At 44.0% G+C, this 26,974-nt stretch overlaps 1 protein-coding gene across 1 annotated transcript in view; it reads right to left on the reverse strand.

The window, feature by feature from the left end:
- lrp6 (low density lipoprotein receptor-related protein 6) overlaps positions 1–26,974 on the reverse strand; it is a 218,511-nt gene that overhangs the window by 27,082 nt on the left and 164,455 nt on the right. Inside the window, exons 4-7 of the mRNA XM_072485350.1 lie at positions 25,677–25,808; positions 22,290–22,686; positions 20,925–21,096; positions 328–544 (exon numbers count right to left, since the gene is read on the reverse strand). Of these exons, the coding sequence (XP_072341451.1) occupies positions 328–544; positions 20,925–21,096; positions 22,290–22,686; positions 25,677–25,808 (918 nt within the window). The remainder of the gene's footprint in view (positions 1–327; positions 545–20,924; positions 21,097–22,289; positions 22,687–25,676; positions 25,809–26,974) is intronic.

Raw genomic sequence — 26,974 nt, forward strand, 5'->3', positions numbered from 1 at the left:
GAATGAAGGCTATTTTTTTCAAACACTGTTTTGAATTAAAATGGATTGTTCCTTAAAAAATTACCCTTTGGATTAGCCCCTTAAGGTTAAAATGAGTGATAACAGCTTTTCGTACTTTAAATTACCATCCTCCCGTCACCAAACAATCTGTGCCATCACAACGGAGGAAGGCCTGTTTGCAGAACATTCGCATTGATAACTCAAAACTGCTTCTTTGCGGCCTTACCAGTTTTATTCAATTGTCTTTATCCAGCTTGGAAACACCAAGAACAAAAGAAACGTCTTTAAAAAAAAAAAGTGGGGTCGGCCATTCGGGTCTTTACTTACCTAAGATCTGATGCACGTTTGTGGCCTTTAAACCCATCAAATCGGGCAGCTGGTCAATGATTATCTGACGCTCAGCAGATGTTTTGTCAACACGCTCGATGCTACGCCGCTGCCAGTCTGTCCAATAAATGTAATTGCCCAAAAGAGTGAAACCAAAGATGTGTGGTAACTTATCCTCAACAAGGACCCGTCTACCAGTGCCATCGCAGTTCATGACCTATTTTGCACAAAAAACACAAAATGTGCGTTCAACAATAAGGTGCACAACTAGAAAGGAAACAGTATTATTCGGGAAGTTGTTCAAACCACAAGTGGTGAATGCTGCAAGTTCAGTTCATCTTTTCATCCACCTGATACCAGGGCAGCATTAAGGTATGAATAAAACATTTCTGGAAAGGCAATGAATCTTTCCTCCTCACAGAATAGAAGAATATTTGATATCTTTCAGAGGATGCTTAAGGAGTTAGGCATTCGGTTGTACATCAACCCTCAAGGATGGTAATCTCGATCACATAATAATGAGGGGCATAGATAAGGTCAACATCTTTTCCCAAAGGTAGGGGAGTCTAAAACTAGAGGGCATAGGTTTAAGGTGAGAGGGGAGAGATTCAGAAGGGCCCAGAGGGGCAATTTCTTCACTCAGAGGGTAGTGAGTGTCTGGAATGTGCTGCCAGAGGTAGTAGTAGAGGCGGGTACAATTGTGTCTTTTAAATAGCATTTAGATAGTTACATGGGTAAGATGGGTATAGAGGGTTATGGGCCAAGTGCGGGCAACTGGGACTAGCTTAATGGTAAAAACTGGGCGGCATGGATTGGTTGGGCCGAAGGGCCTGTTTCCATGCTGTAAACTTCTATGATTCTATGATTCTACATCCACTGATAGTGGCTGGAAAGGTTTAGGGGGAAAAGGTTAGGAAAGTTAATTCATGGCTACAAGACTCAAGCAGGGTGGCTGGGTTCACGGTTTTGGGACACTGCATCAGATTCCAAGTATAGATCAGAATGGAAGGGTATGGAATAAATTAGAATTGATGAATGTACAAAAATATTTGACCCGGGTGGCTATGTCTTTGCGTCCTAAAGGTGAGCACTTGAGGCGATTTAAAGAAACCAGAAAAAATAAGCAAAAGCTCATTCATTGTACCAATATGCACGGATCCACATAGCCATCACAGCTCTCTAGTTCAAGGAGGGAAAGACGAATAAATGAACTATCAACCAGTTAGTATAATATCAGGTGAGTAGTTTCTTAGAATCCTAGGCCCAACCATCTTCAGCTGCTCCATCATAAGGTCAGAAGTGGGGATGTTTGCGGGTGACTGCACAATGTTCAGCACCATTCACAACTCCTCAGATAATGAAGCAGTCCCTGTCCAAATGCAGCAAGACCTGGACAATATCCAGGCTTGGGCTGACAAGTGGCAAATTACATTCACGTCACACAAATCCTAGGCAATGACCATCTCCCTCAAGAGGGGATCTAACTATCGTCTCATCACAATCAATGACATAACCATCGCTGAATCCCCCACAATCAACTTCCTGGGGTTACCATTTATTAGAAACAACTGGATTAGCCATATAAATACTGTGGATACCAACGCAGGTCAGATGCTGGGAATCCTACAGCAGGTAACTCACCTCCTGACTTCCCAGAGCCTGTCCACCATCTACAATGCACAAGGCAGGAGTGTAATGGAATACTCTCCATTTGCCTGGATGAGTGCAGCTCCAACAACACTCAAGAAGCTCAACACCACCCAGGACAAAGCAGCGCTGCTTGATTGCAACCCCTGCCACAAACATTCAAACCCTCCACCGCCAACGAACAGTGGCAGCCGTGTGTGCCATCTACACGATGCAATGCAGGAACTTGCCACGGTTACTTAGACAGCATCTTACAAACCCACTACCATCTAGAAGGACAAGAGCAGCAGATACTTGGGAACCCCACCACCTGGAGGTTCCCCTCCAGGTCACTCACCACCCTGACTTGGAAATATATCGCCACTCCTTCACTGCCGCTGGGTCAAAATCCTGGAACTCCCTCCCTAACAGCACAGTGGGTGTACTTACACCGTAGAGACTGCAGCGGTTCAGGAAGGCAATTCACCACTGCCTCACAGCGCCAGGGACCCAGGTTCAATTCCGGCTTCGGGTGACTGTCTGTGTGGAGTTTGCACGATCTCCCGGAGCCTGCATGGGCTTCCTCCCACAGTCCAAAGATGTGCAGATTAGGTGGATTGGCTATGAGGAAATTGTCCCTCAGTGTCCAGGGATGTACAGGTTAAGTAGGGTACAGGGTTGCAGGGAGATAGCAGGAGCCTGGGTAGGGTGCTCTTTCAGAGAGTCGTGCATGTGTTGCTCTCTGCCTTGCTCTATCCGGATAACTTCGATGTGTCGTGTTGATCAGAGAACGAGTCTTGTAAACCAACAAAATTATTTTATTAAACAGTACTAACATTATAAACTACTCTCTTACTATCTTCAGTCCTTCTAGCTCAGCTCCTGCTTCCCCCACCTACTCCAACCTTCTGTCCCACAAGGCTCTGCATCATCCCTTATATACTTCTGAGACTAGCTCCCTCTAGTGGCTTTCTGTGTACATTTTACTTTACTGGCATGTATACTACCATGGGCAACGCAGTGACCCAGTGGTTAGCATTGCTGCCTCACGGCGCCAAGGTCCCAGGTTTGATCCCGGCTCTGGGCCACTGTGCGTGTGGAGTTTGCACATTCTCCCCGTGTCTGCGTGGGTTTCGCCTCCACAACCCAAAAATGTGCAGATTAGGTGGATTGGCCACGCTAAATTGCCCATTCATTGGAAAAAATTAACTGGGTACTCTAAATTAAAAAATGTTAATGTATACTAATACCACAGTGCCGACCTGATGGGCTGAATGGTCTCCTTCTGCACTGTAGAGATTCTATGATTCTAAGTGACTCATTTGGTAGATGAAGGGAATGCAGTCGGTGTGTATATAAGGAATTTCAGAAGGCCAATTGTGCAAACTCTCACAAGAAGGGTGTTAAGTGGCATGGTTTAAAATTTGTTTGGCTATTTCTCCACAGAAAAGGAAAGATTTCAATAAATATTCTGCGCAAAAACTTCCAAAAATGTGCCAGCTTTTTGGGACAACCCTGTCCAGTGTAGTGGTCACATCGGCTAACAAGTGTTTAAAGTGCAGTTTTTCCCCCCCACAGATTCCAAACAATGGCCTTTGCGTTAGCACATGTCTGGCCATTGAGGACGATGCTGGGCACCTTCATGTCATCAAAATCTTTCAATCTTTGCTACACTGTAGTTTGTGTGGAGAGAATTAGAAAAATCAGGACACAGACAATCATTAAAAAAAAAATAGATTGAGAGTACCCAATTCATTTTTTCCAATTTAGCGTGGCCAATCCACTTAGCCTGCACATCTTTGGACTGTGGGAGGAAACCGGAGCACCCGGAGGAAACCCACGCACACACGGGGAGAACGTGCAAACTCCGCACAGACAGTGACCCAAGCCGGGAATCGGACCCGGGTCCATGGTGCTGAGAAGCAACAGTGCTAACCACTGTGCTGCCATAGAAAGGGCATGAAAGCCACAGAGCCCCCTGTTCCCTATTGGGTCAAGCTAATCATTTATCAGCCTGCCTGTGGACTATCTACCACCTGGCCTTTGCCCTGCATCTTTATACTCTGCAGCGTCACAGCCCACGACCAGAATTATCAACAGGCACAAAACCAACCCACTCCAGCACACGTCAGTGCATTGGGCCTGAAGAAAAAATAATTCCTCAAAACTGTGATTTTTTTTTCTTAAATTATTTTCCGAACAAAATGAAGGCTCGGACTGCTTTTTACAGCAAAACCATCATGAATTCTGAATTCCTGCAATCCAATTTAACAGATGAAAATGTTGGAATTGTGGACGCAAAGCACCATGTAGCACCTGTCTAATGAATTATTAAAATTATTTCTGAATTAAAACTAAGACAATGTTTGCTTCCTTCTACCAGACCCAGATGCCTTTTCTGTTTACTGGAGATAAACGCAATAGTTATTGTAATTAACGGAAAAATAACCGATATAGCTCTGTGGCATAATAGTGTAAGATGCTGGTATATCAATACTTTCCCCCATGCATTAATAAATATAGGTTTAACTCAGATTCTTTGCACAGTCGATTTGTACTCTATAGCTTTAAATTTTTTTAATGCAGGAGATGTGGACGTCGCTGGGTGGGACAGCATTTATTGCCTATTCCTCGTTGCCCTTCAACTGAGTGGCTTGTTTGGCCATTTCAGAGGGCATTTAAGAGTCAACCATGTTAGTCCAGAGCTAAGCATGCCATTAATTGGGCATATTCTCCCACTCCAGTCTTTGAACTTCGTCTCTGATCATAAATAGGGTTGAATCCAAATCACTGGTGGGCCAAGATATACAAGTGCATTTTCCATTCTGTATTCTCTAATTTTGTATGAACAGTCTCCATAGGTTATTACATGAGAGTCCCCAGTAATTACCAACTCTTCTTCGGTTAGATGATTTGCTGATGAGGTATAATACCATATTTATTGTATTTCATAAAAGCAATCACGGTAGGGCAGCACGGTAGCACAAGTGGATAGCACTGTGGCTTCACAGCGCCAGGGTCCCAGGTTCGATTCCCCGCTGGGTCACTGTCTGTGTGGAGTCTGCACGTTCTCCCCGTGTCTGCGTGGGTTTCCTCTGGGTGCTCCGGTTTCCTCCCACAGTCCAAAGACGTACAGGTTAGGTGGATTGGCCATGATAAATTGCCCTTAGTGTCCAAAAAGGATGAGGGGTTATTGGGTTAGGGTGGAAGTGAGGGCTTAAGTGGGTCGGTGCAGACTCAATGGGCTGAATTGCCTCCTCCTGCACTGTATGTTCTATGTTCAAAACCCAAAAGGCAATTCTGAATCACCCAAAAACAAAAATTTACCTTATTGAATATAGGTCACTTTTCAATTGGAGGAGTAATTTGCAAGGCAAAAAGTACATGAAACTATTCCATTCTCATTTTCGTTTAAGTTATATTCACATGGCTAAACTCTGACAATACAATTTAATGACCAGTTACTGTGAATGAAGACAAGTACAGTCAGGTTTAATCAAGTCAGGGCAGCTCTCAATCTCTTTCGTAATTACTTTCTCTCTGCAAATTGAATCAAATTAAAAAAGCTCATCATTTTATCAGTGCCTAGATTCCGCTTAGGAAACACAAAACCTTTGTGAGACGGGGAAAACAGGCTGGTTCATTTTAAAGCAAAAGGTTTCAGACATTTGCCCTCCCAAAAACTAATTTACAATTCATGTCAGCTCGCGTCATCTTTTTTTCCAAGACCTCCACCATCCAGTGTTTCCTTTCCTGTGCAAAACCACACTGTGGTATAGATATCACATTCTAAGGCAATCAAACACTTAAACCACAGCAAGAATATTGTCTACAACAGCGAACAGCTGTGACTATACCACAGTCACCACCTTACCAGACATACTTCAGTTGCACTGCAAACATAATACAGACACAACAGATAAAAAAAAGCTCTTCCCACTGGCTGCATTAGCAATGGCCATTACTCTGCTTGAACCTTTTCTCAAAGTTTCTGCCAACAACTTTCCACGGGTGCGATTTCCAACCCAACGGAATCTCCTGAAAGAATCGGGAAACGCAACCCTAACCCTAACTGGTGTGCCACAGGGATCAGTGAGGGTGACTCAATGTTTGACCTAAATTACTTGGGACCGAATTGCCAAATTTGCTAAGGGCTCAAAGATACGTAGGACAGCAAGACGTGAAGAGGAGACTAAGAGGCTACAAAAGGATGTAGGAAGAGAAAGCGAATGGACAAAGGCCCGGCAAATGGAATATGATGCAGGGTAAATGTGAGAACTTTGACAGGAAAATGAAAAGGCACATTATCTAAACGTTGCGAGATTGCAGAATTCTGATCCCAGGGTCTTAGTCCATGAATCGCAAAAGGCAAAAGTAATTAGCGAGCTTGTAGAATGTTGTCATTTATTGCGAGGGGAATTAAATAAAAAGGTAGCGAGCTTATGCTCCAGTTATACAGGGCATTGGTGAGACCACATCTGGAGTATTGCGTACGGTATTGGTCTCCTTATTTAAGGAGGAATGTAAATGCATTGGAAGCAGTACAGAGACGATTTACTAAACTAATACATGGAATGGGTGGGTTGTCTCAGGAAGAAACGTTGAACAAGCTAGGCGTGTATCTGTTGGAGTTGAGAAGAGGAAGAAACAATTTGCTTGAAACATTCAGGATCCCGAGGAGTATGGACAGGGTGGACGTGGACAGGATGTTTCCTCTTGTGGGACAATCAGTTCTTGGGGGGCCATGGTTTAAAAATAAGGAGTCGCCCAGTTAGGACCGAGACGGGAAGAACTTTTTTCTCTCCGAGGCGAGTGAATGTTTTCCTCAAAAGGTAGTGGAGACAGGGCCGGCGAATGTATTTAAGGCAGAGCTAGATAGATTCTTGATAAGCAAAGGGGAGAAATGTTATTGGGGGTGGGCTGGAACGTGGAGTTGGGGTTACAATCAGATCAGTCACGATGTTATTAAATGGCGGAGCAAGCTTGCAGCACAAAGCGGCCCTCCTGATTTATATGTTCGTGAGTACTGAGAATATAAAAACATTTTCCCGTTACCTAGACTATAGATCACAATGGTGCAAACAATAATCAACAGAAATTCGTTACTTCGGAAATCAATGCTTCCGTTAATTTCCCACACTGGATTCCTAATCCCACCAGTGAAATATAGAGTTCAGTCTCAGATCTCTTCTCACAGAGGGGATGAAAGGTTTGCACCCAAGAAAGATAAGTCGGGAGTATTTTGCAAATTTATCTTTTATATCGTGCTTTTAACAAAGCAAAATATCCCAAGTTAGTTCACGGAGATTGTTGCGACCTCCTGGACTAGTGCGTGGTCAATCCCAGCCTCACTGAGTCAGAGTCGCGACACAATTGAAATTAACCAATAATTCTTCGAAAAAGTCTTTGTTTCAGGTGGTTGTTCCGAGCACTGTTCTTTAGTTCAAGGTTTTCACTGTAGGTTCATGCAGGTTCTGTGTACAGCTATGTGCCTTTTCTGTACACGAGGGGGGGAAGCAGCTTAATTGCTGAGAATAGAATAGAATCCCTACTGTGCAGAAGGAGGCTATTCAACCCATCGAGTCGGCATCGACTCTTCAAATGAGCATTCTGCCCATTGACAAGTGTCCACCTCACCCTATTCCCGTAATCCCCTATCAGGGATAGGGCGTAGGCTTAAGTAGGGTGCTCTTTCCAAGGGCCGGTGCAGACTCAATGGGCCGAATGGCCTCCTTCTGCACTGTAAATTCTATGATTCTTTTTTAAAAATTGTTTTTAAAATACATTTAGAGTACCCAATTGGCAATTTAGCGTGGCCAATCTACCTACTGCGCACATCTTTTTTGGGTTGTGGGAGCGAAACCCAAGCAAACACGGGGAAAATGTGCAAACACCACACGGACATTAACCCAGAGCCGGGATCGAACCTGGGAGCTCGGCGCGTGAGGCAGCAATGCTAACCACTGCGTCACCGTGCTGACCCAAATTCTATGATTCTATGAATCCCGTAACTTAACCTGCACATCCCTGGACATTAACGGGTAATTTAGCGTGGCCAATCCACCTAACCCGCACATCTTTGGACAATGGGAGGATACCGTAGCACCCAAAGGAAACCCACGCCGGCACGGGGAGAACAGACCAACGCCACACAGACAGTCATTCGAGGCTGGAATTGAACCCGGGTCCCTGGAGTTGTGAGGCAGCAGTGCTAACCACTGTGTCCCTTCCCCAGGCTCTCTGAAAATCATCTCACTCAGATAAGATCTAATTACCACCTGTTACTGGGCAGAATACAGCCTTTTTGGCCAATTCATTGGCCACCAGCCAACCAATCTCTCGGCTGCTGAAAAGTCAAAGTTCTGCTGTCCGAAGGCTAGCACAGTGTTCTGTTTTGTAACCTTTGTGGAAAATAGCAAGTTGGACAGAGTTAGGGAAAGAATGTCAGGGGCTAAAATGGTTAAAGGATCTGCCACTGAACCTGGATCTGAAGATGCAAAGGAGATCAAAGTTGTGAGCAGAGTGTATGTGTCGAGACTGTGGGTTGGAAGCTGCAGGGTCAGGAAGGACAATTCAAGGTGGGATCTGTGAATGGAAATAAAAGATTTTGAATTTGTTGGATTGTAGGACTTGCCTTCGGCTTCACAGGCAGTGATGAGGGGGAATGGCGGACAGGGTGGCAGGAGAGCTATGTAGGTCTTTTTAGTGGCAGATAGATACATTCTTTGAAACAGCTTAGGGTCAAACAAGGCATTGAAGATATTTGTCCTATCAGGTTAAGCTTAAGCAAGCATCAGGGGCTGGAGAATAGGGTCCTTGGTGGAAGCCAAGCAGATGGCTTTTGGTTGTTGTATATCCAGTTGTATAAACTTTCTCCTCCACAGCCAACTGACAGCACAGCGATAGTCAGTAAGGGTGCTGGATATTACCACTAAATATTGAAAGCTGACCCTATGAAAGCACCTATAGACAATGCGACGAATGATCACTCCTTCCAAAGCCATGATCTGAATATTTTTTGTGACTGAAGTACTTTATCTCCTTGATTAAATTTGGGATGAGGTCAGAATTAGAGGAGAACACATCAGGCTGAAGGAGACAGAGGCAAAGTCAAAGGGGGGGTTGAAAAGAGGGATGAGAATTTTAAAATCAAGCTGTTGATTAACCAGGAGCTGGTGTCGGTCAATGAGCACAAGGGTGATGGGGAGTTCTGTGATGGTGAAGGGCAGTGGAGTTCTGGATGACCTAAAGTTGAGAGCAGAACTTGAGAAGACAGCCGGGAGTGTGGTGGAGCAGTGAAATAATAGGCAGCAAAAAAATACCGAGGCAATATCACCTGTCCCACAACGTAGCCAAGATCACCTGTCCCACAACGTAGCTAAGATCACCTGTCCCACAACGTAGCCAAGATCACCTGTCCCACAACGTAGCTAAGATCACCTGTCCCACAACGTAGCCAACATCACCTGTCCCACAACGTAGCCAACATCACCTGTCCCACAACCATAAGACCATAAGACATAGGAGCAGAATTAGGCCACTCGGCCCATCGAGTCTGCTCCACCATTCAATCATGGCTGATATTTTCTCATCCCCATTCTCCTGCCTTCTCCCCATAGCCCCTGATCCCCTTATTAATCAAGAGCCTATCTATTTCTGTCTTAAAGACACTCAGTGATTTGGCCTCCACAGCCTTTTGCGGTAAAGAGTTCCACAGATTCACCACCCTCTGGCTGAAGAAATTCCTCCTCATCTCTGTTTTAAAGGATCGTCCCTTTAGTCTGAGATGGTGTCCTCTGGTTCTAGTTTTTCCTACAAGTGGAAACATCCTCGCCACGTCCACTCTATCCAGGCCTCACAGTATCCTGTAAGTTTCAATTAGATCCCCCCTCATCCTTCTAAACTCCAACGAGTACAGACCCAGAGTCCTCAACCGTTCCTCATACGATAAGCTCTTCATTCCAGGGATCATTCTTGTGAACCTCCTCTGGACCCTTTCCAAGGCCAGCACATCCTTCCTTAGATACGGGGCCCCAAACTGCTCACAATACTCCAAATGGGGTCTGACCAGAGCCTTATACAGCCTCAGAAGTACATCCCAGGCCTTGTATTCTAGCCCTCTTGACATGAATGCTAACATTGCATTTGCCTTCATAACTGCCGACTGAACCTGAAGAGAATCGTGAACAAGGACTCCCAAGATCACCTGTCTCACAACCCAGCCAAGATCACCTGTCCTGTGATTCGAACCGAGAGGTCACAGAGCTATTCCACTTTGAGCAGTCCACGTACCAAAGAAAACAGAGTTTGGAATAGATTCCAACACAAACATACAAGGGTCATTAACCACAGCATTTGTCACAATATTGCAAATGCAAAAACATCAAGGTTACACCCAAGATTACATGTCAGCATTCTTGGACACAAATCACTGATGTATCTGCACCAGACTTTCTCCGCCATCATGTCTGCAGTGAGAGATAGGTGGAGACTATCAAAGTGGCTGACAAATCACGTCTGACTTCACTTGCTAACCCCACCAGATTAATAACAATTGCAGCAACCTTGAACCCCAGAGCAGATACCCAACTATAATAAGCCATTACACACCACGTGAGCAAACTACAATGGTCTGAAGTCTCATTTCTGAGCATGTTGTTGCCTGTTTTAAAGTCTGGTATGCACAAAGATCATACATCAATTAACAGTTGTGATAGAATAGAACCACTATTGGAATGGAATGCAAACATCTTGGTACTGATGCGAGACATGGATGTCACACCTGTGTCATTTTAACAAAATACCTTGGGTTTAGTGTGATGCTGGATTACACTAGTGGTTGTCACTTAAACTTGGCTCACATCACCTCGGTGAGTCTTTCTACTTTAAAAAAAATAAATTTAGAGTACCCAATTCATTTTTTCCAATTAAGGGGCAATTTAGCGTGTTCAATCCACCTGCCCTGCAAATCTTTGGGTTGTGGGGGCGAAACCCACGCAAACACAGGGAGAATGTGCAAACTCCACACGGACAGTGACCCAGAGCCGGGATCGAACCTGGGACCTCGGCGCCGTGAGGCAGCAGTGCTAACCACTGCGCCACCGTGACGCCCAGTCTTTCTACTTTTTAAAAACAATTTTAAAACCAGGAGTGTAGAACTGGGACAAGGGCCTGTGTTCACCTGCTGAAAATGAGGGCAATGTCTGACTCAACTGTGACGCTACCCAGGTTAAACAGCCTGCCTTACATTCATCATTTATGGTGTTTGATGAAATATAGCCATTCAGAAGTGGAGGTTATTAAAAATGGACATGGATCTGAACCCAAGTCAAATCAGTGTCTCCAAAATAAAAGGAAGAAATGGAAAGGAAGGAAGAGAAAATAATTTGTTTAAAAGGGATTACAAGGACTTCTGGTGGCAGCATGTAGGAGAAGGTCACACACAAGGGGCTGGATTCTCCCATTCGGAGACTAAGTGCTGACACCCTCGTGGGAAGGGTGGCCATTTACAACCGGAAGAATGGCGCAAAACAGCCACCGATCCCCCCTTTGGTGGGTGGCTAGCAGGGACACAGCGTGGAGCACCTGCAGAGCTGCCGATACGGCCGGGCCCGTGGCCACGCTTGTGCACAGTGGCAGCCTGCAGCTGGTGCCAGCCTCGTGCAGACCCGCCTGCCAAATAGTGCCACCCCTTGGCCAAGCTCACCACCCCCGGACAACCCCACCCAACCAGTGCCCCCAGCCCCTGCCAAAGCCCCCCCTGCCCGTGGATCGGCTCTCCCCCGACTGTAGGCGGCGCTGGACTCAGTCCACAGCTGCCACGCCGAGATCGAGACAAGAAATAGCATGAGAGGCCCACTCCGTCGGGAACTCGGCCAGTCGGGGGTGCAGCATTGGCGGAGGGCCTCAGGTAACGTCCTAAGGCCGCCCATATGGCGTGCGGCGTACTCCTCAATTTCAGCGCGAACGTGGATGGTAAGTTGCTGTATTTGGTCTTCTAAACCGTACAAAGAATTCCACCAAACACCTAGACTTGTCCAAACCAGGATCTTTATCGAGTCTCGTGTGGTAAGACAGCATTCTGTTACAGAGCACGTTATCATGGAGTCAGCTTATTACTCCTCTGCAACTACACCTAGTACCGACCATTCACTTGTATGTTTTATGACCACCTGCAATCCTCTGCTAAAGGCCGAATGTGTCCTCACTTATCAGAGAGTCCCTGGTCACACGATCTTGGCCGCCACCTGCTGGTTGGAGGTCGCACACCGTCCATGATATAGCCCAAAGGCATATCACCACAGTAGTGTATTTCCACAGTTACTGGATGAAGGAGCGGGTCCTGAAATGGGCCAAAGAAAATGGGGATGCGAGGTGGGAAGGCAGCAGCATTCGGATCTATCAGGATGTCAGAGCAGAGCTGGCAAAGCAATGTGCGGTCTTCAATAAGTCCAAGTTGGGTTGTACAAGTTAGTAGTGTGTGTTTTGGTGTGGTTTACCTGACGGGATCGAGGGTCACGCACAACTCAAAGGATCACTTTTTCGAGACAGTGGAGGAGGCGGGGGCTTACGTCAAAGGACAAGGTCTTGGAATGAATTGAGTGGGTTTGAATGGGACTTTAATGGGTGTAGATGGGAAGGGATTGTTTGGGGATATTTTAATATTTTGGGGCGGCATGGTGGTGCAGTGGTTAGTGTTGCTGCCTCACGGCTGCAAGGTCTCGGCTTCGACCCTGGTTTACTGTCCGTGTGGAGTTTGCACAATCTCCCCGTGTCTGTATGGGTCTCACCCCAGAGCCCAAAACACTGTTCAGGGTATTTGGACTGGCCACGCTAAATAGGTTTGGTTAACTGAGATTTATTGTTCTGTATTGGAGTGTATGTGTTGTTGGGGGAGTGATGGGTGGGCAAAGAAGTTGGGGGTAAGGATTAAGGCAGCAATGTGAATAATATATGGCTCAAGATGGAAGTTGAGAAGTGTTAAGGCTCTGGTTTCAATCATTCCTTCCATTGTAGCGGAGCGGTGGGAGGTGGCGGGGAGTGCTTCCCTCTTTCCTTTGTTCATTGGGTATGGGCCCCATTGGGGGCCTACCTCTCCAGCAGTTAGAGCTCAGCTAGTGAACATGAGTGGGGTGTGGGGAGGGGTTGGGGCTTGTTGGACCTGTTCAGACAGGGTCCTGATGAGCCTAGAAGGTGTGTTTAGTGGGGGGAGGAAGGGGGATAGTATTGCAAGAGCATTGTTTGATGGGAGGTAGCCGACAGGTTTCTGGGTGGGGGTGGGGGAGAGAGAGAGAGAGAGAGAGAGAGAGAGACAGAGAGAGAGGAGAAGAGTAAATTGCTGATGTTAGGGCAGCACGGTGGCACAGTGGTTTTTAAAAAATGTTGACCAGTAATTTTTCTTTGTCTCACCTTCTAGGTGGCCATTTTGGGTGGGCCTCAGTTCTAAGAACTTGGAAGTGGGAGGGGATAATGCCTCGCTGTGGACATGGCTGACTTTAGAGTGAGGGGGCGTGAGAGACCCCTGGTCAGACTAGTCACCTGGAACGTTAGGAGTTTGGGGGGCACAGTGAAACGATATACGAAGTTATGGGACAATGTGGTGCTTCTGCAGGAGTCCCACCTGCAGGTGAGGGATCAGACTAGACTTTGGAAGGGCTGGGTGAGCCAGGTGTTTCACTCGGGATTTGTTAGCAGGGCCCAGGGGTTGACATTCGTAATTAATAGAAGGGTCCATTTTCTGGTGGGAAGGGTCATGACAGATCAGGGAGGGAGGTATGTTATAGTCACCGGGGCACTGGATCAGGGAGGGAGGTACGTTATAGTCACCGGGGCACTGGATCAGGGAGTGAGGTACTTTATAGTCACCTGGGCACTGGATCAGGGAGGGAGGTACGTTATAGTCACCGGGGCACTGGATCAGGGAGGGAGGTACGTTATAGTCACTGGGACACTGGATCAGGGAGGGAGGTACGTTATAGTCACTGGGACACTGGAAGGTAAGTTAGTGGTGTTGGTGAATGTGCATACCCCAAACTGTGATGATGTAACATTTATGAGGAAATTGTTGGCTGCAAAACCAGATTTAGATATGCATCAGTTGATCTTGGGGGAAAGACTTGAATTGTGTTGAATCCGAAGCCGTTGACTCCTTTGGGGGTACAATGGTGCTGTTGATGGATGAGATTGGGAAGGGGGGTGGGGGGGAAGAGAGAGAGAGAGCCATGGCAGTTTATGCACCCTGGGGCGGGGGGGGGGGGGGGGGGTTTTAGAAATAGGTCTGGCGCAGTGTCCAGCATGGAGGCTGGATGTGGGATTATTGGCAGGCTTGTGGTTCTGTGGATGGATAGCGAGGGCAATAGACGAGCAGGTGGCATCCAATGGGAATGGGTCGGTCTCATCCTCGGTTATGTGGGAGGCCCGGAATGCAGTGATTAGAGGGGAGATACTTTCAGACAAGGCACATATGCATAGGGAGGCAAAGGAGGAACGGCAAAAATTGGTCGATGATATTTTGGACGTAGTTCGCAGGTACTCGAATGACCAAATCCTGGAACTCCTAGCTAGCAGGAAGAAGCTACACGTGCAGTTTGACCTGTTATCTGCAGACAAGGCGGTGTGCCAGTTGTGGCGCTCGAGGGGGGTTATGTACAAGTATGGGGGAGAAGGCCAGTCATCTCTTGGCTTGCCATCTGAGGCGGCAGGTGGCCTGTGAGAGATCAGGCAGGTCAGAAACACGGGTGACAGACTGGTGTCTGCTCCAGACAAAGTTAATAGGGTATTTGGAATGTTTTACAGGAACATTTATAGATTGGAGCCGCCAAGGAGGAGGTCAGGTATGTCGGAGTTCTTGGAGAGATTAGAATTTCCCCGAGGTGGAGGCGGAAGAGGGTGAAGGATTGGAGAGGCCATTGAATTCAGGAGGTCTTGACAGCGGTAGGGCGGATGGAGACAGGCAAGGCCCCGGGGCAGGATGGGCTCCCGGCGGAATTTTACTAGAGGCTTGTGGGACAGCTGGTGCCGTTATTAGTGGGGATGTTAGAGGACTCTGCACCATGGGGTTCCCTGCCTGAGACGCAGATGCAAGCACAATTTCACTTATTGTAAAAAAGGATAAAGACCCGTGGAATATGAATTGTACTGCCCTATTTCTTTTTTAAAAATAAATTTAGAGTACCCAATTAATTTTTTGCAATTAAGGGGCAATTTAGTGTGGCCAATCCACCTAATCTGCACATCTTTTTGGGTTGTGGGGGCGAAACCCACGCAGACACGGGGAGAATGTGCAAAGTCCACACGGACAGTGACCCAGAGTCAAGATCGAACCTGGGACCTCGCCGCCGTGAGGCAGCAGTGCTAACCACTGCGCCACCGTGCTGCCCGTACTGCCCTATTTCTTTAATAATAATAATCGCTTATTGTCACAAGTCAGCTTCAATGAAGTTACTGTGAAAAGCCCCTAGTTGCTACATTCCAGTGCCTGTTCGGGGAGGCCGGTAGGGGAATCGAACCCATGCTGCTGGCATTGGTCTGCATTACAAACCAGCTGTTTAGCCCACTGTGTTGAACCAGCCGCTAATGTAGACGCCAAAATACAGGTCAATGAACTAAAAGTGCAGATTTATATCATATTTCCCAAACCCTTGTTTTATCCAATTGAATATAGAGAGATGTTGGATGCAATGGTCAATTAATGAGATAATCGCTGCTTCAATTTTGCCTTTTAATTCATAGGTCACCCTCCAAGTCAAAAACAATTATTGAAGAGATCTCGGGCGGTGCACCGCCCCACAGGGACTCTGGCCAGCTTAAAAATATGTCCAATCGAGTTACACACCGTCGACACACAATATCGAACAGCCCTTCAACTGCCCGAGCTGTAAACCTTTTCCCCAAATCAATTTGTATTCAACTCGGTATTCACTAAAGTCAAGGTTACAACCTTTGAATCTTCTCTGCTTGACTAAATGGAAGCCTTGCATTTCATTATTCCCCACAGTAGGCAGTGCAAGCTGCCACTCACCGCCAGAATTCTACCCAGTCTAGACAGCTAAAAACAACCTTCTTTTTAGCTGGACTTTGTAGTCTGTCATCAGAGGAAAAGGCAGCCTCAACTTCAGGATTAGGATGTAAAACGAAGCATTCTCCAGATACTGCCTCTCGGTTCCCATCTCACACAAACGATTCGCCAACAAGGGGGGGGAAAACCCTCTGTTTCCCTCTGACTTTGTGTGCTCTTTATCAGGCAAATTATCTGTGTGAACCTACTCAGTATCTCACTGAATACAAAGAGGCTGTAACCTCAGACTACACAAATGGCTTTGTTTGACTGAAAGAAATCCAACTGCAGCATACAGGCAAATGTCTATAACAGTTCTCGGTAAGCTGATGATTCAAGATGGATGACAGTGTCGAACCAGCGAAAAAAAAAGGCGCTTTTTAATCTTTCCCCTTCGCTCTCCCCCATACACTTTTCCCAGAAGAAGCTTAAAACACAAAATATGCTAGTGATCCTGCTCCACAGGTAGGAGGACGTAAGTAGAAACTACACAACAGCAACAGAGAATTAACACAAAGAGGATTAAGGCTTTACAATCACAATCTCACCCCAGGTTACCACAACTTAATCATTTTTCCTGTGAGTCACAAGTTCATTTCCCGAGTACACGAGGAGCCATTTTCCCGTAAACCTGAACACCAGTTAACAAAACGCTCAACACTAACAAACTGGAGATTATCTACGCAAGGTTCAACTCCTCCCCAAAAAAACACGCTTTCTATTATTGCCACCTCACCTCTTGTCCAAAGTCAGCTTACTTTCCCATTAGCCCGTCAATTCCATGTTTTACGACCTTCCAGGAAGCCAGACTAATGTAAAAAAAATCCCCATCACAACTGATTTTTCTTGTCTTCCTCCTCAGCCTCCCATAACCACTGCTGAGGGGGATCAAAATAATAATAATAATCATCTTTATTAGTGCCACAAGTCGGCTTACATTAACACTGCAATGAAGGTACGGTGAAAAGCTCCTCGTCGCCACATTCTGGCACCTGTTCGGGTGCCTCCAAGTAAACGTAAAATCAAGCCATGTATTTGAACACAAGTTTCCGGGTTAGGAGTGCAAGCAATTCTTGGGCAATCTGGGCAAATATAAATTTGTGGAATGCAGAAATAAAAATGCAACATTGCAGCACTGCCTTTCACAATATTGAAATGGACACAACTGGGAAACCTTTACAAATGCAGCATTAAAAATCTGATTAAATATGTCTAAATTAATTGTTAACGTCAGTGCATTCTGCATTCTCCCTACACCAACCCCAAATTAAACGTTCTTACGCCATGTTTTGTCAGTTGAAATCATGAGACTCTGGGAGTGGATGATAAGAGCCATGGCTGACTCACCTCCAATATCCTTTTGTGGAAGCCCCAAGCTCCAATCTGCATGAACCAACAGTTTCTTTCTGTGTCTAGGCGTGAATTTATCTCACTATTCTGATTAGGTACACCAACATACCATATCACTGGGTTTCCTTATTTAAGGGAATTTCAAGCACCTGAAAATTCTCACGGAGGTGATTTCCAACAGCTATAAAACACTGGTCATTTACGCTGGTAAATTGCAGAGAGCAGAAATCTGCAACTTTGATACGATATCAATTTTGAGAAATTATCATGGTTCTCAAAAATACTTCGAAAATAAAATGCCTAACCTGGCTGGGTACAGTCTAGAAATCTATCCAGTTGTAAATTTATTTTTGCAATAATTACATCCAAAGGAAATTCTTGCTTACGCCAATTTAGTTTCAAAGCAGCCCAGCTACATCTTATGGAAATCAGTTTTGCCACTATTCAAGGTTCTGACTTCATGCAAGCTCATAACTGCAGATTAATAGCAATATCTGATTATATTTTACAGAGGGCATCATCAAGTAATGTTGGTGAAAGAAAATTGGAGAAATTATACTTATTTTGATTTCAAGTATTTAAAACATATTTGATGGCAAATGCGTCTAAATATATATATATTCAGATGCAGAAAATTGAAGCTTTCATGCTGGACGAAATCATATCGGAGTTTACCAGCAGCAACCGACTGTGAATAATGACAGGCCAGGCTGCCAAGTTGCAGGCTGCTTTGCTCACTGTACACTGCCAGATAAACTGGGAACAAAAGCATCCGGCTGTACCTCCCGCTGATCTCCATTAACCCCTGCTGCTGCTGATTATCTCCTGGAGGCCCCAGTACTACAGCAGCCACCTCCAATGCCATGCTTCATAATGAATGTGCCTCTCGCTGATGTAAACAGACTGCATCTGCACACCATCCACAGAATCGGTTACTAAGCAATCCGAAGGTCAAAGATAGGGGAATCTGCATTCACAGAAAAGTGCAGGGTTTATTTTTTGTTGGAAAAGCAGTGTGAAAGTAACTGGGTTCAACGTAAAGGCCAGCTCTACCTTCCACTGTCTGACGATTTTAGATGCAGAATTCTCTCCCCATCTGCCAAAATAAAGTCTTAATACAATCTGTCTGGGGATCCAAATCTATTTTACATTATTTAGCAGAAGAGGTGCTGTAAATGTTTTTTTTTTAATTGCCATTAGCAGCACACTATTTTAGCCTTATAGCAAGCTGTCTGCTGAGTGGTAAAATGCAGATTTGCTCCTAACTCCTACTGACTGAGCTGAGATTAAAGTGTTTGAACACAGAAAGGAAGAAATGAAGGTGGGGAAACGGGACAAGGAGCCTAGATAATTCTTGCAGTTCTCGATGGCAGTGCAGATTTGGACATGATAAAAGCTTACCACTTTTTCTTGGAAACGAGAAGACGTTTTGTCAAACAGGGAGATCATTTTGTTTTGAAAAATATATTTGAAATTATGTTGGAGGGGGTGGGGTGCATGGCAGGAAACTAGCTTCAGGTCAACATCAATCAGGGGGGGGGTGGGGGGGGGGCAGGTAATACCAACAATAGTGGATAGATCATGTTAATAATAGAGGGCAGAAGACAATTGATTTTCTATATGCAGTCTAACTAAACCTTTTGGTAAAGGAATATATTGCAACAAAGCTTTTGGAGAAAACAAAAAAAGTGAGGTTTCAAGTTTCCTTTATCGCCGCTTTAAATGTTTTTGCATTAGTGACAGGAATTGGTTGCATACAATTTATACACAAGATGGGGGCACGGTAGCACAGCGGTTAGCACTGTTGCTTCACAGAGCCAGGAACCCGGCTTGGGTTACTGACTGTGCGGAGTCTGCACGTTCTCCCCGTGTCTGCGTGGGTTTCCTCCGGGTGCTCCGGTTTCCTCCCACAAGTCCCGAAAGACGTGTTGTTAGGTGAATTGGGCATTCTGAATTCCCCCTCGGTGTTCTGAACAGGCTCCGGAATGTGGCGACTAGGGGATTTTCACAGTAACTTCATTGCAGTGTTAATGTAAGCCTGCTTGTGACACTAATAAAAATTATTATTGTGGCCAAAAAGACAATACGAGCAGATGAAAATATAGGGAAAGTAAGCGAACAGGATAAAATCCTGTTACAAGTTTTTACGTCAGCACCTTGCCAATGAACCAAACTTGATTTGAGTCCACCCCCCACCCCACCCACACCTCAATAATCCTTCACCCACTTAAAGAGAGCTGGATACAATTGTTGAATCCTTAAACCCAAAGTGTGATCTTTAAGTTGCGATTGTAGGCATATTTTTCGCATAAACTAAAGATATTCAGTTAAAACGCTTTTAACATCGGTGCTGTTCCAGAAGATTTTGTTTTACCTAATGGAAGAAACCCATCTAAGCAAACTTACTTTGAACATAATTCCAACAGGAACTGCCAAGTTTTAAAAATGAAAACAGTGCAGTTAAGTCTTTCTCCATCCCACCAGAGATGCAGTTTAAAAAAACACGATTTTATACATTCTGAATCCCTCGTCTTACACACATTCATCGGCAGCATTATGTTCAAAGTAATGCCTCTGGTCATCTGTGAGTCCATCAAGTTAAAGTGATCACTTGAGGACATTGGCATATTCTTATCACACCAATATGAGAAAAAAACCCACCACTTTCTCACTACAATAGACTTGTGAAATTTCCCCGAGCTGAAAGCTGCAGCCTTTAACTATTTGGGCAGGTACGCCATTAATATGGAACAGTTAATCTGCTAAAGGGAACAAAGGAGAACCTATTTAAATATCATACGAGGTGACAGGGCTGAATGGCACTTGAGGGCTGAATGGGCTCCCTCTGTATTTAACCATTTTATGATTGTATGACATGCGATGGGCTACGCCAAGACTATTTATTTGCTTTTAAATAACCTCATGTGGCATCTATAAATGTAATTTGGGGAAATTGTAGAGCGGAACTACTTGTATTGTTGCAAATTTAACGTATCATTACTCATAAAAGTGAGAATATGACCATAATTACGAGTTTTCGGTAACTGTTACTACTATGGTAGAAAAGAAGGTTTAAATAAATAATTTAAATAGCTTTAAAATTACATCGAGTAGTTGATTATCAAGGAGGAATGTTTCAACTGTTAATTTAAAACATAAATTTCACTTTAGGCATAAACTAAAATGTTTTTAGCTCATTATTATTTGATATAATGTCTATCCCAGTGAATAAATTTTAGATAAGGTACAGAGAGCATGGTGGGTTTGGGATGTGTATAAAACTGAGCTTTAAAAAAAAGATTCAAAACATAAGATGGCATTATCTTCCAGACTTACTTATCCACTAGGCTGGATTAGTTTCAAGAAAACAGAATTGAATACCACAAAACAACTTGATCTGATGTTCAGATTGAAAGAGGACATGCATGAAAAAAACAATCTGGCCGTAAATACATCAAAATTCCTTAAACCATTTCAACTGGAATGTTTAAAGAACATATGTATCTACATTTGAGTCTCTATGCACAAAAATGTGTTAATATTTTAACTTCAGCTACATACAAACCTCTATCTTATCTGTTTTAGCGTCGCCCCAGTACATTTTTCTTTCCTGATAGTCCAGGGCTAAACCATTTGGCCAACCCAAAGAAGTGTTAACAAGGATAACTCGGTCTGATCCATCTAAAGTAGCACGTTCTATCTTTGGAATCTCGCCCCAGTCCGTCCAGTACATGTACCTGATCGGAAGAAACAAGAGAAACCAAAGTGACAATTGTTGCATTTTTCAAACAAACAGAAATTTTCCTTTCTTTTTTTAAAAATTTAGACTGCCCAATTATTATTTTTTTCCAATTAAGGGGCAATTTAGCGTGGCCAATCCACCTAACCTGCACATCTTTGGGTTGTGGGGGCGAAACCCACACAGACACGGGGAGAACGTGCAAACTCCACATGGACAGTGACCCTGGGCCGGGATTCGAACCAGTGTCCTCAGCGCCGTAGGCTGCAGTGCTAACCACTGTGCCATGTGCCGGCCGTTAAACAAACATAAGTAAAGTACTCACTGCCACGGTTTATTATCTGTGATTGTAAAAGGGGAGAGTGAGAAAAATATTGGTACAGGATACTTGTGACATTCTGACTTCAAACACAATGACACAGTAGTGACAACCAAGAGGGGTCTATGGTAGGAAGTCCATGCAGTTAAAGTATGAAATGTCTTTCTTTCCAGATTGCATGAATTAAACCTTGGGAGTTGCAGTGCTACTTTCCACAGTAAAAGTTCACAGCAGAGTACCATTACATTTTATGAAGTCCCTTACAAAGCAAAATAGCTTCTTTTAAATGTTGGAATATTTTTACCCCTGCATGGCTAAATCGCTGGCTTTGAAAGCAGACCAAGGCAGGCCAGCAGCATGGTTCAATTCCCATAACAGCCTCCCCGAACAGGCGCCGGAATGTGGCGACTTGGGGCTTTTCACAGTAACTTCCTTTGAAGCCTACTTGTGACAATAAGCGATTTTCATTTCATTTCATTTCAAGAAGAGTTTTTAAACTCAAGAGCACGAATGAATTTAATGCAGGGCAACACGGTGGCGCAGTGGTTAGCGCTGCTGCCTCACGGCGCCACGGTCCCAGGTTCAATCCCGGCTCTGGGTCACTTTTCGTGTGGCGTTTGCACGTTCTCCCAGTGTTTACTAGGGTTTCACCCCCACAACCCAAAGATGTGCAGGGTAGGTGGACTGGCCGTGCTAAATTGCCCCTTAATTGGAAAAAATGAATTGGATACTCTAAATTTATAAGAAAAAAAGGACCGCCAGCCAATATTTAAAAAAAAACAAATGAATTTTTTGCAAAGATTCAACAACAAGAGGACGCCGGCAAAAATATTTTCCCGAAACCATGCAGGATATCTTAACTAAATTCTTACCCAGACATTGGATCAAGCACAATTGCCCTTGGCTCATCCAGATCCTCAGAAATTAGAATCTTGCGCATCGTACCATTCAGCCTGGTTACTTCAATACGGTCAGTGCCAGTATCTGTCCAGTAAAGGTTCCTCGCGATCCAATCTACAGCAATGCCATCCGGATGGTTGATCTGGGAGGTCACAACAAACTGACTTCCTGAGCCATCTAAGTAAGCACGCCTTATTGCCCGCACTTCATCATCCGTCCAGTATATATATCCTTCTACTGGATCATAATCTATTGCAATTGCATGACGGATGTCATCCAGCTGTAAGATGACGTCTGTAAAATCGGGAGTGTCCAATGATATCCGCCTTAAGTCAGTTCTTCGAGCCAGCAGCAATAACTCTGAGGCACCTTTAAAATAAATTAATTTTTTAAAAAAATTTATAAAGGCGCCCGATAAATCTACAACTGACGTCACTCTGTTTGCATCCCATTGACCGGCTGGCTAAATAACTGTTCAATACAAGGCCAACCTGAACAGAAATTTCATGGCATTTAGCCTGGGCAAGGCAAAAAAAAAAAAACACTTAGCAAGTAGAAAGACAAGACAGGCACAATCGGACAGAAATAGACTTAAAAATGTGCTACAATATAATTATCTCTTTTCAAGCAGTTGATTTCACTTGGTAATAAAATCGTTTGGACATAAAGGGCTTAACTACTTCTGGTGAAGCAATTTGGTTTGTACAGCTGTGCGTGACCAATGGGGTACCACTGTTCAGCTTCAGATATTTTGCTCTCAGTCCTGCAGCAGTTTTATTGCTGTGATTGATGGCAAAAGCAGCTTTGTAGCTGCAAAGTGATGGGACTAAAGAAGCCTGTTAGATGCATATAAGTCATGACTCTGTGGACCATCCACGTGACACAAAATAACTTACAGCCATCTAATTACGATGGTCTAGCAGTATTAGAAGGAGCAAGAGAAAGTATTATTTTTGTAATTCAACGCAGTGCCATTGTATTTTGTTTTTGACATTAAGCATGGCTGGATTTTTGGGCCATTTTAAAAAGTCTTTTTTATAAAGAAAATAACTGGTAAGCTGAAAGTCCTGGGTATGTGAAAACCTGGGCGGATGCAAGTATACCCACATTTCATAGGTCACAACATTTTCTGATTTTTACTTTATCGGGGAATATTGTAAGTTTTGGTGTTAAATAATCCTGTTGCGAAGTTGCTGGGTTTGATGAAGCGTACATTCCTGATAATGTTATCTCTGCAGTTTGAGTCTTCATGCTGATTAATGGGTTCTCCATTACAGACACAATTTGGCATCATTACTGCTATAATCCTTGTTTCTGGGAAAAGGCCAATTTGTGGTGTTATTATTGCAAGCTGTGCAGATTGGATATGGGCTTTATTGAGGGATAATTCAGTGGCTGAATTTAATGAAGAGTCCTACTGGCCTACAAAAGGACTGCAAGTGACAGGGTAATGTTAACAACATTTACTGCAGTGATTCAATTAAAACGGTAAACAATTAAGTACTAACTTTATTTGTCCCTGAATTTCTATGGCTACCAAATAAGGAATAGCCATACTCGTCACCTGATACATATCTAGTCCGTGTTGAGTTTTTGTCAGATCAAGCTGGTTAGATGAGAGGCCCTTTTAAAAGTGCCCCAATCTCAAACGTCAATTTTAGGATGTACGTTTGTTTCTATTGGTGCAAAATGTTGTACAGGATAAACTGTATATTTATTAGCTTCCAGTGACATCTTTCCTTTTATTACCAAAACAGCCGTTGGAACAATCAGGGGCTATCCTCACACGCTCATGCCCTGGCAACACAAAAATCAGTCTCCCTCCAAGAAACATTATTTCTTTCTTGCTCTGGCAGTGTTTTTGTTACCCCAATTTCAGTGGGCATGAAAAAACAACACGCCATTTTTTCATATCGACAGAACTCCTTCCACCGCTGTAAGTTTTCATTTATCCGATTTCACTCTGAATACAGCTTTTCGCCGGTGGAATGTAAATAGCTTGGTCTAGTCCCATCAATGGCTCATGTCAGTCTCTATTAGAGACATCGCAGCCAGACAGCCAATGCTTGCACCACGCATGATCAAACATGCACTATCTCATTTAATTTAAAAACGGAGGCAAAAAGAAACAGTGAAGGTACAGATGAATGAAGGATTGTTCTTGTGTAAGTCACCGGACCACAGAACAAAAGATACCTTTCTCCTCGCAGTGGTCAGAATCCATACAAGAATGGCCTAGTTGTAAATCCCGACTATTCAAAACTACAAATTTCCATAGTTGCTGTTATTTGCTTAGGGTCAGCTCACCTCACCTTCTACTTCAAATCAATCAATGCTGCCAAGAAGTATCCCAAAACAAAGGTTACCATTTTACACTCTCAAGTCAGTAAACCACAATATTTGTGCGGCACAGCTGACTCAGCATTCAAATAACCAGATAAAGGAGATTATTACTTGTTGGTGGAAGATGGAATATGAAGCATTTTTAATCTAACTTTTCTTGAATATATATTTTTAAAAATACTTTGTTCAGAATGCCAATTGAAGTGGGGAAGTTGTGTAATTGCTGACAGGTTAGATCTCTGCGTGCACATTTAGCAGGTTTAATACCAACAGCAATTTGTTGGACTTCACTGTTGGCCACAACCTGCAACAGTGGGATCTCGAACCAGGGAGGATACAGATCCCACACAATATTCCAGTACAACTAACTAAATGCTGGACAGATCAAGAAACAAGATTTTTTTTAAAAGTCTGGACGGACAACATATGGGAAGCTAAGTTTTCACTGGTGAAAATTGGAAACTTCTCTTGCTCGTGAACCTCCAACTAACACAAAGCATTATTTTTCTGCAGAATATTGTTCCCATCAAGTATACGAGATCCTTCTGGTGCTGTAATGTTAAGTTAAGAAGTTTATCAAATATCACACAGTTGAAACCCATTTGAATAATTTCCATATTTTCATCATCATTATGGCCAAAGGTCTAGTGATATCATAAAGGCTCTAAAGTGTAACAGACAATGTTGAGAATTCTCCAAATCATAATGAGGTGCAGCATGGGATAAACATTGCCTCTTGAGATAGGAACCTTATTTTCAGGAGTGAGATGAACTGCAAAATCCCTGTTAACAAAGCATTCGCTATACCCCATGTGAACCTCATGGGATTCTCTGGTTTGCTCTCGTCTGTTTGTGAATCAACCCTAAAGACAAGAAGGCAAAGTGACTGTAAATCAGAAGTTGAACTTTATGCTTGCTTTATTCATACTGTGAAAGGGTTTTATTAATTAATTCAGTAATTTCTGCCATTTCAGTGGCACTACTTTGCTTTCCTAAAATTAAATTTTGTGAATTACCATCTTTGCACATTGCCCCATCTTCTAGCAGCTGGACACCAGTCGGACAGGCACACTGGAAGAATGGTTTGATTGGAGACATCAGGCACAAGTGCGAACAGCCACCATTATTGCTTCCACAGGGGTTTGTAGCTGGAAAAACAGAGTTGGTTAAGTATTAATACAACACACTTAACTTTTAATTTCGGCCAACATAAGTTTTAGTGCTTAAGGAATTCTTGTACATTAGGGGTTATATTTTGTAACTTCTCATGTACTTGATGTACTATGCTACAAAAATAAAAACCTCGGCACATGCTGAGAGTTTTAAAAATAAACACATCAATTACATTATTTTAAACTGGTTTCAGCATGTTTCACACGGCACTGTTGTGTGTAATTTAGAACATAAGAACTAGGAGCAGGAGTCGGCCATCTGGCCCCTCGAGCCTGCTCCGCCATTCAATGAGATCATGGCTGATCTTTTGTGGACTCAGCTCCACTTTCCGGCCCAAACACCATAACCCTTAATCCCTTTATTCTTCAAAAAACTATCTATCTTTATCTTAAAAACATTTAATGAAGGAGCCTCTACTGCTTCACTGGGCAGGGAATTCCATAGATTCACAACCCTTTGGGTGAAGAAGTTACTCCTAAACTCAGTCCTAAATCTACTTCCCCTTATTTTGAGGCTATGCCCCCTAGTTCTGCTTTCACCCGCCAGTGGAAACAACCTGCCCGCATCTATCCTATCTATTCCCTTCATAATCTTATATGTTTCTATAAGATCCCCCCATATCCTTCTAAATTCGAACGAGTACAGTCCAAGTCTACTCAACCTCTCCTCGTAATCCAACCCCTTCAGCTCTGGGATTAACCTAGTGAATCTCCTCTGCACACCCTCCAGTGCCAGTACGTCCTTTCTCAAGTAAGGAGACCAAAACTGAACACAATACTCCAGGTGTGGCCTCACTAACACCTTATACAATTGCAGCAGAACCTCCCTAGTCTTAAACTCCATCCCTCTAGCAATGAAGGACAAAATTCCATTTGCCTTCTTAATCACCTGTTGCACCTGTAAACTAACTTTTTGCGACTCATGCACTAGCACACCCAGGTCTCTCTGCACAGCAGCATGTTTTAATATTTTATCATTTAAATAATAATCCCTTTTGCTGTTATCCCTACCAAAATGGATAACCTCACATTTGTCAACATTGCATTCCATCTGCCAGACCCTAGCCCATTCACTTAGCCTATCCAAATCCCTCTGCAGACTTCCAGTATCCTCTGCACTTGTTGCTTTACCACTTATCTTA

This window comes from Scyliorhinus torazame, chromosome 19 (assembly GCF_047496885.1).
Source record: "Scyliorhinus torazame isolate Kashiwa2021f chromosome 19, sScyTor2.1, whole genome shotgun sequence".
Lineage (NCBI taxonomy): Eukaryota > Metazoa > Chordata > Chondrichthyes > Carcharhiniformes > Scyliorhinidae > Scyliorhinus > Scyliorhinus torazame.